General features: G+C 38.2%; 1 protein-coding gene across 2 annotated transcripts in view; it reads right to left on the reverse strand.

The window, feature by feature from the left end:
• Positions 1-14218, reverse strand: part of LOC132158888 (CUB and sushi domain-containing protein 3-like) — a 254569-nt gene that overhangs the window by 163814 nt on the left and 76537 nt on the right. For both annotated transcript variants that reach the window (XM_059568503.1, XM_059568502.1), the window contains exons 12-17: positions 8965-9077; positions 8669-8851; positions 4924-5250; positions 3766-3960; positions 2047-2185; positions 444-631 (exon numbers count right to left, since the gene is read on the reverse strand). In XM_059568503.1, coding sequence (XP_059424486.1) covers positions 444-631; positions 2047-2185; positions 3766-3960; positions 4924-5250; positions 8669-8851; positions 8965-9077 — 1145 coding nt within the window. The remainder of the gene's footprint in view (positions 1-443; positions 632-2046; positions 2186-3765; positions 3961-4923; positions 5251-8668; positions 8852-8964; positions 9078-14218) is intronic.

Raw genomic sequence — 14218 nt, forward strand, 5'->3', positions numbered from 1 at the left:
TCATTTTGTTGTGCATTAAAGGCAAATGTATAGTTTCAGGGGGAAGGAAAAAACTATATAAACTAACCTAAAATTACATTCTATTTTATTGCTTTGCACTGCACATCACATTTATTATTATTTGAATTGTTAATGGAACTTGCTTACACTGTTATCACTATCAAATTAAGTATTTAATTTGCATTGCATGCAACTGTGCTGAAATGGATTGGAAATATGAATGCAATTCTTTTTCAAGCCAATAAAGCACACCAAATGGAAAAAAATGGGGTGAAAAAGGAAAAGAAAAAGACAGAATCGTCAAGAAATAAAGAGCGTGAGACAGAATACTGCAAAGAGAAATCCTCAAGCTGTTTGCTTGTGTGGAGAGACAGATACGATTCGGACTGAAATATCATTTCTCAGGCAAAAGGAACCCCGGTCTATAAAGACGGCTGACTCACTTTCATAAAAGAGCTTAAAGCCACTGTTAGAGCGACTGTTATCGGTGGTGAAGAGAAGATACAGGAAGTTGCCGCTGCTGAACAGGAACTGAGGGACTTGGGTGCCATTTAGAGAGGCGATTAGGGGCGACAGGAGATTAGGCCCATCGTGAACCTCTAGAAAGTCATAATTGAGTTCTGTCTGGAACCTGCCAGGGAAAAAAAACATATCAAAGAAAAGAGATATTAAATATTACGACGTGAAATGTGTTTCCATCCACACACACGAACACATCCACAGCTCATTATCCATGGCTGCCCGACTGTTCCTCATTGACCGCCTCTTTTAATGAGAAGTCACAGGCACAGCCAGTGTTCACGCTGCTGTTTATTGATGGGATCAAACTGCTTTGTGATGTGCGAATAAACACAGATCTACCACAGTGAGCTTGCTTTAATGGAATAGTTGAACTAATAATGAAAATATGGTCATTTACTCACCCTCATGTTGTTCCAAACCTGTATGGCTTTCTGTCTTCAGTAAAATAACCTTTTACAAAACAACCTAGTTTCTCTCTTCTAAGCAATGAAAGTATATCTAATAATAATAAAAAATAATCAGGGGCTGAAAGCTCCAAAAGAGCTCCAGAAATGTAGATTTTACTGTACAGCAAGACTTGTGCACCATATTACAAATCTTTTAAAATCATGTTATTCTGTATGATATCATTCTGTGACAAATAGATGAACCAGCCACATACAGTACACTAATTTTTGATATCTTTAATGTTTGTTTTTTTTTGGTCCACATTCTCATTATTTCATAGAAAAGAGCAGCCAGTACATCTATCACAATATCTCTTTTTAGAAGAAATTCCTACAGGATTGCTGTACATGAAGGTGCGTAAATTATGACAGAATAGAAATGATTTCAGTGAAAAGCCAAAGTGCTGAACAAAAAAACATTCTATGCTCGCCCAGTCGAGTCCTCTGCTTTTGTGATACATCTCGCGGCGTCCGCTCTCAGGAGTCTGCTAGATCAAACTCCAGATCTGATGCTATTTCAATGCCCTACTCTTGGGAAGCATTGCAGTACTAATGAAATAAAGTCAATCATTTGTATCATGATATAGATTAATTTCATTTCCCTTTCACAGATGGCCTCGGTGGGCACCACGCTCAGCGATAGATTTATACGCCAAACAGCGCACGTATGGATCAAGCCCGTCGACATAACACTATGTAATCATTTATACAGACACTAATGGTGACCGTCTCCCTTGCGCTCTCGGTCTATGTGCTATGACAAACATTACTCGGAAGCAATATCATCCTTCAGACGTTTCTACATGTGAACTTTGCCGCGATCAGCTGAGGCTTACGATTCAATTACATTTGACATTATAGTTTATTAACTCCGTTACATTGAGACTTTATAAAAACCCACGCGACCTTCACACCCAAAGGACCCTGAATGAAGATGGCTATGAATATGTTGCTACTTGGGCTTTTTCTAACTCTGAAATGTGCCGAAATGATTTGTCGCCTTGGAGAGCTGATGCCTCCAGACATGAATCCAAATAATGCCTCTGTGTGTTGCTATTCTCAGAGCTATCCAACAGACCTGTCAAAGCTTATCTTGATGGAGCGTCCCACCTCAGCCTCGATGACCCACTCACAGCTCAGGGAATCTTTGTAGTAGCCAGGCCACCCCGGGGACAGAATGACTCCCACCGGAGCGGTGAAATGGCCTCCGCAGGGTGCTGCAGGAAACATTTTATGTACATGGCAGCAGAATGTTTATTAGAACACTTCGATTCAACAAAGAAACGTCTTCTTATCAACTGTTGTTGCAATACAGGGTCTCTGAATGTCTTTAGAGATTAAAAAGTTCTTGATTTAAAGGTGCTGCAAGCTATTTTTTTAATAAGACGCACAAATCGCTCATGCTACCCGACAGATTTCACTAAAATGAGTGTCTTGAGAAATCAAACCGGTGTTTGTAAACAGCAGGAAAAAAAGATCCAGGGACGCAAACCACAATTTCTTTTTTTTTATCTGTTCAGAAACACTTTCTGCATGTCAGTCAATTCACATATTCAGTTTTGCAAAAACGGACCTTTAAAAAAATCTGTCAGCAAAGATAAAAGTATTTGTTATCCCTACAACCGCTGCACTTGGTAACAAGTCAAAAACTTAACATTTAAGAGTATAATCTGACAGTGTCAGTGACTTTTCCCCTTTTAAATGGCATGCTTTCTAGACTCATTTCTCAGATTCAGTTTTAAAATAAAGTTTTAATACTTAAAGAAAGCTGTCTGTTATCTGTTAGCATAAAGAAAGCTAACTGCTAACATTACCATTCATCTCTGTGACAGTAGCACAAACAAGATAACAGACCAACTTTACACTTTTGAGTCTATAGAATATTTGATTTTTGATGTCGTTGTGGAGACGGATGTTACAGAGAGGCTGTGTGACTTATGTAAACACAAAGGCAGAAGTTAGCAAAATGGCTGCTTATAGCACTATTAATCAATAAGGTGCAGATGTCAATGCTTGACTGTATCAAAATACAAACCTACCAGTCATACTTTTGCTGGTAAGCCCTTGTATTTTCCACTAACTCATCACTGCTGTTAAAAAGGGTTAAACCAGCCCAAGTTGGCTAGCTTTTCTTTGCTGTTCTCATGAAGTGTGATAACTAGTTTAGCAGGTTTTAAAGAGTTTTCAACCGCTTTTGCCTGGTCAAATAAGTTAGTTCCATTGTAAACCAGAGACAAGCCAGTCAGGCTGGTTTTGGCTGCTTTTTTTAGCTGTTAGCATTCCACTTAACTTACAGTAGTTGTTAAGAGTAGGGGAGCATGGGGCGCAAACTAAAGCGGGGTTGTAACACACGCTGTATAAATATTTCCACACATCCTAGATTAACAACATTTACAAATCAACATATTTGCACTAGACAAGTGTGAAATAGAAAATAAAAAAAATTACACAAGTTAGATTTACACAACCTGATGAGGTCAAAAAGTGTTAGGTTCTCTCCCCTATCCCTCACCTGTGGAAAAATCGGAATAATAATGCAAACTCTTGTTTGATGCAGATGCAGTTAAGTAATATTTTCTAATCAAAGCTGGTGTCTTTTGTAGTGTTCATACAACAACTCTGATAATAAGTGGAACTAAACCACTTTTCTATGAATTCAAGTGATGCAATTGAGATAATTCGACAATCTTTCCAAAAAACATCCAAAGGCTACTTAAAGGCCAACGTGTCCTGAGCACAGCTTTGATAACTTTATACCACAAAAAAGAATAGAGGACACAAACACTTTGAAACCTACCTTCACATTTGGGGATCAAACCACTCCACATCACCTTTCCCGCCTCCAGTTCACACACAATAGTATCCGAGCCTTGCGTCTTTATGAAGCCCTCCTCACACACCACTGAGATGGAGCTTCCCAGCTGGAAATTATTACCAAAGCGCTTGGCATTCATAGGCACTCCGGGATCCGGGCACTCATTGTGTCCAAACGCTGAACAAATATCATCAAAGCAGAGAGCTTGTTACTTGCAACGTGACTTACTTAATGAAATGGAAAGGAAAGAGCGAAAGCATAATGGGATATCAAACTGTAGGAAACAGAGGATTGTGTGTAAAAACTACGGTTCTGTACGTTGTCACACGGGCATTTGGGGATTATTTTGGCTGAGCTAATGGCATAATGTTCAGCGAACAGGATTAAGTTGTTTGATGCTGGTGGATAAATGGCTTATGAATTAAATTGAGGAAAATATGTCCTTCCATATGTCCTACTTGACGGCTGTTCGGAATCTGATTGAAGACAACGCTTCTCATGCCAAAAATGTTGTTAGCAAACATATTTTTTTTTAAGAGTATTTATTATTTTTTCCAACTTTTACACTTTTTTGGTTTACTGTGGCATACTGTATGTGTTTGTTTGCCTATTGTGTACTGAACCTACTAAAAATAATTTTGAATAATTAATATAACCTTTAAATAAAATAAAATAAAAACTAAAGAAATAGTAAATACAAAACATAAACAAACAACTAAAATAAAATGCTTAAATGTCGCATTGGTAAATAATTGAAATTATAAGTTGAACGGCTAGGCCTATTTCATTCATTCACAACCTAAAACTGAAATAAATAAAAGCTATATAGAAATATAAAAAATCCACTAAAAAGAAACTACAATGGAAAAATGAAAACATATTAAATATATTAAAAATGCTATAAAAATATAATACAATTAATACTAAAATATAATTCTAAAAATATTATATAAAAAAAATTTAGAATAGCAATATGAAAATGAAAAATAAAGCCAAAAATATTATGCATAGTATGCTGAAAGATCTGCTTTCAATCACAAGATTAAATAACATTTTTAAAACAAATTCAAATAGACAACAGTTTATTCAGAACACAATCTTTATCGCTACATGAAACACATTCAAAAGAGAAGCACTCACTGCTGTATGTGATGTTGAATCCTCGGCCGGACATCGAGTGGTCAGCCTGGAACTCCAGCTGGAGGATGTTGGAGTTGCTGGTGAGGTGCGATGGCACTTCCGCCCCAGAGAAACGTCCCAACATTAAGGCATCCGCCAACTCCCCATCCCTCACCGTCAGGAAGTCATAGGGGGGCTCCAGGTCAAAGTCGTTGAAGGCCAGATGGATGCGGCTGCCTGGTTCGGCGATGATCAGCCAGACGCAGTTGAGGTTGTTGCCGTAACCCTCGGGATAGTCTGGAGACAGGACGGTGCCCATGGCCGCCGTGAAGTTGGACATACAGGGAACTAAGAGAAGGAGGAGATGCTGATCAGTTATGTCAGGGTCAAATGCAGCAAAGACTAATCTAAATTCTTTTTAAAGGCATCAAATTTGGCTAAAATTTCATAGCTGCAAATTATTTATTTTCATTTTTTTTTTCATGCACTGGTCAATTTAGATAATATGGGCTTATTTGGTTTCATAATGTTTATTTTTTTCATCAAACTACACATTTTAGTGTTCATTTTATTACAATTTATCTGTAAATTTCAATTATGAGACGTATCTTTGAAGGCCGGTTTCTCAAAATGAGTTTTTTTGTTTAGTTTTTTTTATTTGCTTATTTTATTTATTTATTTGATTCAAATCTCCTTTTAGTCTCCATTTGGTGATTGAAATAAAGATGAAGTAATACAAAATATAAATTACAGATAAAGTAAGCCATTGCAACTAATTGAAATAGGTTTAAGCTGAAGGACTATTTATTTAATTTAATTACTAATACATATACATATACATATATATATATATATATATATATATATATATATATATATATATATATATATATATATATATATATATATATATATATATAAACCCTGAAAAACTATGTAAAATCACATAAGCACATATTAAAATTACTAAAATAACACTGAAAAGTAAAGATGATTAATATTAAATGAATATTATAACAGTATATAATACTAAACATTTTATTATATTTAAGTATTATATTTTTGTGACTATAACTTTAATTTACAATACATTTCTTTAAACTCTTTCAAATTAGTTTTTTTTTCTCATGCAGCAAGCCAGAAATCTGTTTCAGTAGCAGATAAACCAATGGTTATGGTTTTATTCACATCTATATTCTATATTCTGTTTTAGTATTTTGCATAAGGTATTTCTTGTTTGTTTCTTTGCTTTCTTTGTACTTTTATTGTGCTGAGAAATGCCCCTATATATAAAATGAATAGTTATTATTAAATTCCGATAAATTGTACAGAGAAGTTTGATCATATATTATTCGCCTGATTTCTGTAACATTTTATACATATATTTGAATAAAAATATCCACTTCAACAGCACTTCAACTGAACTTTACTGTTTTATTCCTATCTATATTCTGATGGGTTTTAGAGAAGGGTTTGTTCATATATCATTCGCCTGATTTATATAACATTTTATGCATACACTGATTTATTTTTTTTTTGGCTACTGACAGCACTTTTCTGATTTATGAAGAGATAATAAAAGAGCCTCTGTAAAACCTTCAACTCTGATATGTCAACAAAATAAAATAAGAACCTGGCTTTAACCAATGTTTAGATTTCTGTTCTAGAACTGTATGCAAAAGAGAGCATATTTAATCAGAAACAGAAACAGTAATAGAAAACATTGTCTTAATCAACTGGGGTAAGTACGGTGATATCTAAGTTTCTTTTTCACCCTATTCACCTGCAGTGTCTTGCTTTAAGCAATAACCAACACACTGACGTGTGACATCAGGGTTGCGGATAGAAAAGATGCTGCACCTTTTTCCTTCAGGGATTATTGTATTGTAATGGAAGCAGTAATTGTATTAAAATACATTGTGCAGGGCACGCTGGGAATTTTAAAACTCTTGAAATGGCATTGCTCTTTGGTGCTGTTTGCTTGTCGGGCTCTCAGAGAATTGTCATCTTATCATCTGCCAGAGCACAGTCTGTTATCCATATTTAACAGCGTGGTGGTTTTGTTTACACACACCAACATATAAAACGGTTTTAATTAGTCCGACCTCTCGACATCATTTCATTTAGACATGTGTCTCACCGACTCTGAGAGAAGCAAAGGGTCGTCAGCGCTCATCACCGTAATGAGCTAGCGAGGATGGATGAAGAACTGTGGTCTTAAATTACTTCCTGAACGCACAAGGCCTAATGAACCTGAAGAGAGCTAAACGTTAGTATTTCTCATTCATCTTAGTCGCAGTTGGCAGGAAAATTACATTGGCGACATGTCCATGTTATGATCACTTAAATGCACTTCACATAGTAATTATGACTTCCGAGCTCTTGAGAACTTTCTAGAAGGACTTGTGCTGGCTCTCAAGTCTTGTCAGAATCATAGTATTTAGAGTATAATGGCAAAAGTATCACAATTGGCAATGGAAAACTCTGAATTAAGTTTGAGCAATGTTATTTTTTATTTTCTTTAACTTTGATATATGATATCATGGAATTGTTAGCGGCACATATGGAGAATTTTTTTATTATTATTTTTTGTTATGCCAGATTGTAGACTACAGTTTGTTTATTTATTTGTTTGTTTGCTTGTTTTTTGTAAGAAATCAATACTTTTTTTGGGGGGACAAAGATGCATTACATTCCTTAAAAGAGAGTACCATTTCAATCACACTGAAGACGAGTAATGATGCTAAAGATTCAGCTTTGAATAAATTATATTTCAAAAATATTCAAATAGGAAACATTTAGTTTAAATCTGAATATTTCACAACATTGCTGTTTTACTGTATTTTTGATCGAATAAAGCATTATTATTTGCATATTTAAAAATGTCTATCAATTTATTAACCGGTATTTATTTTAATTATCAACCTCAAATGTTACTGTAAAAAATACCATGGCATTCATAATGGTAATGTCCAAAAATGTATATTAAATCATTCTACCTTCCAAACGGTATTGATCACTGATAATTAAGTTTTAATTGTGAGTGTTAACCACATAATTTAGCTTGTAAATAGTTAATGAAGAATAGTGATCGTGCTCGGCAGAAAATACTACACACTTAGCCAGTTAATGAAGCACCAGGTTTGTGTGATAAGACAACATTTGCCATCATTCTCTGCGGCAGTATGAGAATGATGAAATACATAAAGCATTGATCCTTTGCTCTTCATTCTGTTATATTAACACTTAAAAAGCTTCCAGTCTGAGAGAAAGAAAAATGAAATTGCCCAAAGCACCCATTTTTATTCGGCCTAAAATAACGCAAATTACATTATAATTATGACTTTTGAAGAAAGAACCTCCCAGGCAGACTTAAACGAAGGATCTATCTATCTATCTATCCATCTATCTGGATAGATGGATGAAATAGAAGTTTGTTTCAGTTAAAGTTTTATATTATGTATATTTATTTTTATGGGCTTCGTTTTAGTTAACTATAATTACCCTAGTGTCCATCTATTTGAATTTCAATTTCTACTTCATGCAATGTTATTCTGTGTTCAGAAAACTTGGAAGCACTTTATGGTAATTTCTTAGAGCTTGACACCATAACTCACCCTAAACTTTCATTGCATGAATAAGAGAACAAAAAAAAAAATACTCAGATGTTTTGTTAAAAAATCAATTTTTTCTAGAGAGGATAAAAAAAAACATTTAGGTTTCGAAGCACATAAATAATAGAAGAGAAGCGTCTAGCAGCACTCACATATACAGATAGGGATGTTAGCAGACCACTGATTGTTATTCTGGCAGGAAATAATTCGTTCGCCGATGAGCTCGAATCCGAACTGGCATTCGAAGCGCAGCACGTCTCCGTTGGAGAAGCCCCCGCCCTCTCGGAGTCCGTACAGAGGAATGCCGGGATCCCCGCAACTTTCCTTGTCAATTTCTGTAGGTAGGCGAGAGAGACGAGAGGAGGGAGGAAAACAGCAGTAAAGCCTTAGAGCCAGCAGAGTGATTTATGTGGGCACTCTAAGAAGCTCAAGCAGGGAACAGACTCACCTTTATAGTTGATCTTAAAGCCAATAGAGCCCACACTTTCATCAGACTGCAAATGCAGCCACATTTGATGGGTCATACTGACGATGAGGTCAGGGACGAAACTGCCCGTTAACCTGTCCATGCAGAGTGAACAAAAGAAAATAAGAGTCTGTGATCTCAGCATAGAGAACACTACTGTAGCGGTGCCATGCAATAATAAACGCTGTCAGATGCCAATACTATGGTATTCTGATATGGGCTTTAGTACTGAATGATTACTATATTTATATACAGTGGTATTTATATAGTACTCAAAGGTATGGGGTCGGTAAAATATTTTGAAATAACTGCTTACACCAAAACGGCATTTATGTAAACAAAAATACAGTAAAAACAGTAATATTATGAAATATTATTACGATTTAAAAAAACTGTTTTCTAGTGCAAAGCTGAATTTTCAGCATCATTACTCCAGCCTTCAGTGTCACATGGTCCTTCAGAAATTATTCTAATATCCATTTGCTGCTCAAAAAAAAAACTTTATTATTAGTACATTATCAAACTTGAAAACAGTTGAGCTGCTTATTTATTTTAAATGCAAGTTCAAAAGAACAGCATTTATTTGAAATATTTTGCAACAAGAGAAGTGTAGTGAACTGACATTTAGCCAAGTATGGTGACCCATACTCAGAATTTGTGCTCTGCATTTAACCCATCCGAAGTGCACACACACAGAGCAGTGAACACACACACACACTGTGAGCACACACCCGGAGCAGTGGGCAGCCATTTATGCTGCGGCGCCCGGGGAGCAGTTGGGGGTTCGATGCCTTGCTCAAGGGCATCTAAGTCGTGGTATCGAAGACAACAATGTAAAAGTCTGGTTTTTTTTAATCAATGCAATGCATCCTTAATAAACATAGTATTACCATGATCCATTTTTTAAATCATAGTATTAATCACAGTCAGGATTATGGGCAGTTTTGGTTTAGTTTTTTTGTGTTTACTCTGTTCCCGCCTGCCTAATTTCCTAGATGGTTTCCTCATCTGTTCATTAGTCCCACACATCTGTTTCTGTTCTCCCTGTGTATTCACACTCAGAGTTTCCTTAGTTCCATTGTCTGGTCTCATTTAAGGGTTATTTTCTCCCAGTTTCTAATGCTATTCCTGTATCGCAAGTGGTTAATATAACGGTTACCATGGTACATGTCCAAAAACAGGGTAATGTCATGGTACTCTTTTGTATTTAACTGTACTTGGGGTTTAAATTATACTGTCAGGTACTTCAAAAAACACCACGGTAGCATCCAAAAATCCCATAGTGCCATGACAAAATGTATGAAGTATAGTATTACCATGATACGGGTCTAAAAACACCATATTAGAATGGTGCATGTTAGTATGTCTGTTATAGACTGTGCAAATAAATCATAATAAAAGTACTAAGCTAATTTGCCTAGCACAAACGTGAAGAAAGGCATTAATTGAGCTTTACAGTATGTATTAGTGTTCTGGCAGCAAGAGTCTTTTGTCCTTGAGGAATGCTCTGTGAGCGCTCAATGAATCGCAGCTGGAACAGAGCCAGGCAAATGCACCAAAAAACAGTACAGACTGTCACCAAAGTGTGTCTACCCAAGATACCCTGAGACATACGGCCGATGGCGAAAAGAGGTGGACAGAAAAACATGTTTGTGAGGGAGAAAGATACGGCCGGAGGATTTGTGCCTGTGTGGTTTTTATGGTATTGTTGCTTTCATACTGTTGAAATGGATAACTGCTGACAAAATGCAAGATTAAAAAAAATAACAAAAAGCTGCTGGAGTTTATTAAAGTTGGATATCTTAAAGGGGTCGATTTAAATTTTTCCTTTCTCTTTGGGGTGTTACAAGCTCTTGGTGAATAATAAAGATCTCAAATCAAAAATGATAAAAGTTAAGAATCAACCGAACCCCCCTAAAACAACTCATTCTAACATGCCCCCACGTCTACATCATGATGTGGGAAGATTTGCATAACACCGCCCAAATGTTCACGCAAAGAAAGAAGGCGTAACTTTTATTCTCGCTGTAGCATTGTTGTTGCCACGCGCCATGTTGTAGAGAAGCTGTGTGTTTTATTGTAAAGCGAAACTACTTTGTTTGGCATTTCAAAAGAGGACTATATTCGCTTTTTCATGCCTAGAGCTGATCAGTGCCGGTCGCTGAGGAGATTCATCAACTTCGCGCTGTGGATCACCGGATCGACTTTCACCGTAGAACAAGCGGTGTCCGCCCCGGGGTCACATGTGGTTGCCGCAAGCTACTTCATCGAATCCACCGGGCACGCAGCTCTCTCAGCCCGCCGTGTGTGACATTACTGTTAAGTTACGTTGTGAAAGCGAAACTACTTTGTTTGGCCTTACAAAAGAGGACACAACTAGAAATCAGTGGTTAAGTTGTATTTACAACACTGTTCCAAAACAGTTCGACCCAAATATTCAGATGTGTGCAGCGTATTTTATGAAGGACTGTTTCCTGATTTGCCACCTGTTCTGGCTCACAGTATGAAAGTCCGTTTTTTATATTTAAAGGATTTGCCACTGATGATTCAAATGCAAGATTGAGCAGTGTGGAGTAGTGTTTGTTTGTTTGTCGTTTCTCAGATCACTAATGCAGACATGGTTTTATGTTCACCAGGCACGATGCAACCTAACGCGTAAAAAGACAGTATAAGTCATTATAATAAGTAATTATGTCCCCACTGGATGCAATAAATGCTTCGTTTGTAATGGGTTTTATTGGTTATGTCTCGTCGAGCCATGCCACATGGCATCACAGTATGTCAATGGGATGTCAAGGGGTGTAACATTTCCATCACACGCTTGAGGCATCCAGTCAATCACAACGCACTGGATAGCTAGACAATCAGAGCACACCTCATTTTTCAGAATGATGAGCTTTGTTAAAATCAACGTGTTTCAGAAAGGCTGGGCATAAAGTAGAAACAATAATGTACAGTATGTGGAAAGTTTTTTTTTTTGTTTTACCTTAAACCGCATAAATACATTTCATTACATCAAATACACAAAATAATGTTCTTTTTAGCAACATCATATGACCCCTTTAAAGAGTGGAAATCTGAATTTTCCTTGTTCTTTTAAAAAGAAAAGAAATCAAATGTAGTATGCAGATATACACTGGAAACAAGTAGCGTGCCACAACTTGTCTAACTTCAGAACTTAATTTTTCCCTTTCTGTCTGAAACAAAATGATTTTATTCACATATTGTAGTGTGAATTGCCTGCTATGAATTTTATTTGCTATATATTTCAATAATGTCTGTGCATGGTAAATGGTTAGTGAAACTAAATTGTGACTTGTTGGTGCAAGAAAACTTTATGGGAAAAAAATTAAAATGTGTGAAAAGAGACATTGTGGCCCCTATAAAATATTCTAGCTGCAAGCTAATAGTCAATGTTAATTATTCAAGATTACAAAAATCATTGACCATAGTATATTTCTAAAAGAAGAAATATTTACTTGAGAAACCAAATTGCATAAGATATTAAGACCTTTAAGTTTATCATTCTTACCTCATTAGCAATCAGTTCTTGTTATAAGCATCAATTTACTGATGGGAAAGGAAAAATTGTCACGATCGGTGTTACAGAAAACACAGGAGAAGGAACCAATCGCAGGTAAGTCATTTATTAAAGGGTAATCCAAAAGGGGAAAACAGTCCAGGCAGGGTCAAAACCAGAATATCCAAATCCAAACATAAACAAGACACAAAGACAAGGCAAGGCAAGGCAAGGCAAGATGACGGACATGAATAAACTTTCAACATTAAACAAGGACTCCGTAACACAGACTCAGACAGACCGGGTATAAATAGACAGAAGGATAATGAGGGAACAGGAGACAGGTGGGGAACAATCAATTACTAACAAGGAGGAAGGTGACCAAATAAGGGAACAGGAAGTGATAAGGTGACAGACACCGTGAGAAAGGGGGACATCTAGTGGAAACCCAGGGACACAACCCAGACACTGTGACAGTACCCCCCCTCTGCGGAGCGGCTCCCAGACGCTCCACGACAGACACAAAACAGAGACCAGGAGGGAGGCGGACAGGTGGAGGCTCAGGGGGAGGGACGGAGGGCCAGAAAAAAAATCATGGGGAACAGATACCAGAATTGTAGACACAAAACAGAGAGACCAGGAGGGAGGAGGACCGGAGGAGGTTCAGGGGGAGGGACGGAGGGCCAGGCTCACAGAGAGGAACAGGGACAGGAGTGAACACAAAAACAAAAAACAACATGAAGACCCTTCAGGGCGGGGCAGAAGACCACCACGTCCGTGTGGTGGAGACTGGAGTCCCCCAGGGCGGAGCAGAGGACCACCACAACCGTGTGGTCAGGGCGGAAGCCTCCCAGGGCGGAGCAGAAGACCACCACAACCGTGTGGTCAGGACGGAAGCCCCCCAGGGCGGAGCAGAAGACCACCACAACCATGTGGTCAGGACGGAAGCCCCCCAGGGCGGAGCAGAAGACCACCACAACCGTGTGGTCAGTACGGAAGCCCCCCAGGGCGGAGCAGAAGACCACCACGTCCTTGTGGATGAAGCCAGAGTCCTCCAGGGCGGAGCGGAAGACCCCCACAACCGTGTGGTCAGGGCGGAAGGCTCCCAGGGCGGAGCAGAAGACCACCACAGCCATGTGGTCAGGACCAGAGCCTCCCAAGGCGGAGCAGACCTCCGTGCGGCTGGATCAACGGGACAATGAAACTCTGGTAATCCCCTGGTGTCCTTACTGGACTCCAGAAGATTGGTGCTGGCCTGACACTGCTCATGAAGATCACTGGTGACTTGTATTTGCTCATGAAGATCAATGGTGACTTGCCTTTGTTCATGAAGATCAGAGGTGACTTGCCTTTGTTCATGAAGATCAGAGGTGACTTGCCTTTGTTCATGAAGATCAGAGGTGACTTGACTCAGTCCTTGAAGATCAGAGGTGACTTGACTCAGTCCTTGAAGATCAGAGGTGACTTGACTCAGTCCTTGAAGATCAGAGGTGACTTGACTCAGTCCTTGAAGATCACCGGTGACTTGACTTGACTCTAAAAGGTCAACAGTGACCAGCCTAGTCTCTGGAGGATCCGCGGTGACCAGCCTTGACTCAGGAGGATCAGCGGTGACTAGCCCTGACTCTGGAGGATCAGCGGTGACTAGCCCTGACTCTGGAGGATCAGCGGTGACTAGCCCTGACTCTGGAGGATCAGCGGTGACTAGCCCTGACT

This window comes from Carassius carassius, chromosome 15, assembly GCF_963082965.1.
Source record: "Carassius carassius chromosome 15, fCarCar2.1, whole genome shotgun sequence".
NCBI classification, from domain to species: Eukaryota; Metazoa; Chordata; class Actinopteri; order Cypriniformes; family Cyprinidae; genus Carassius; species Carassius carassius.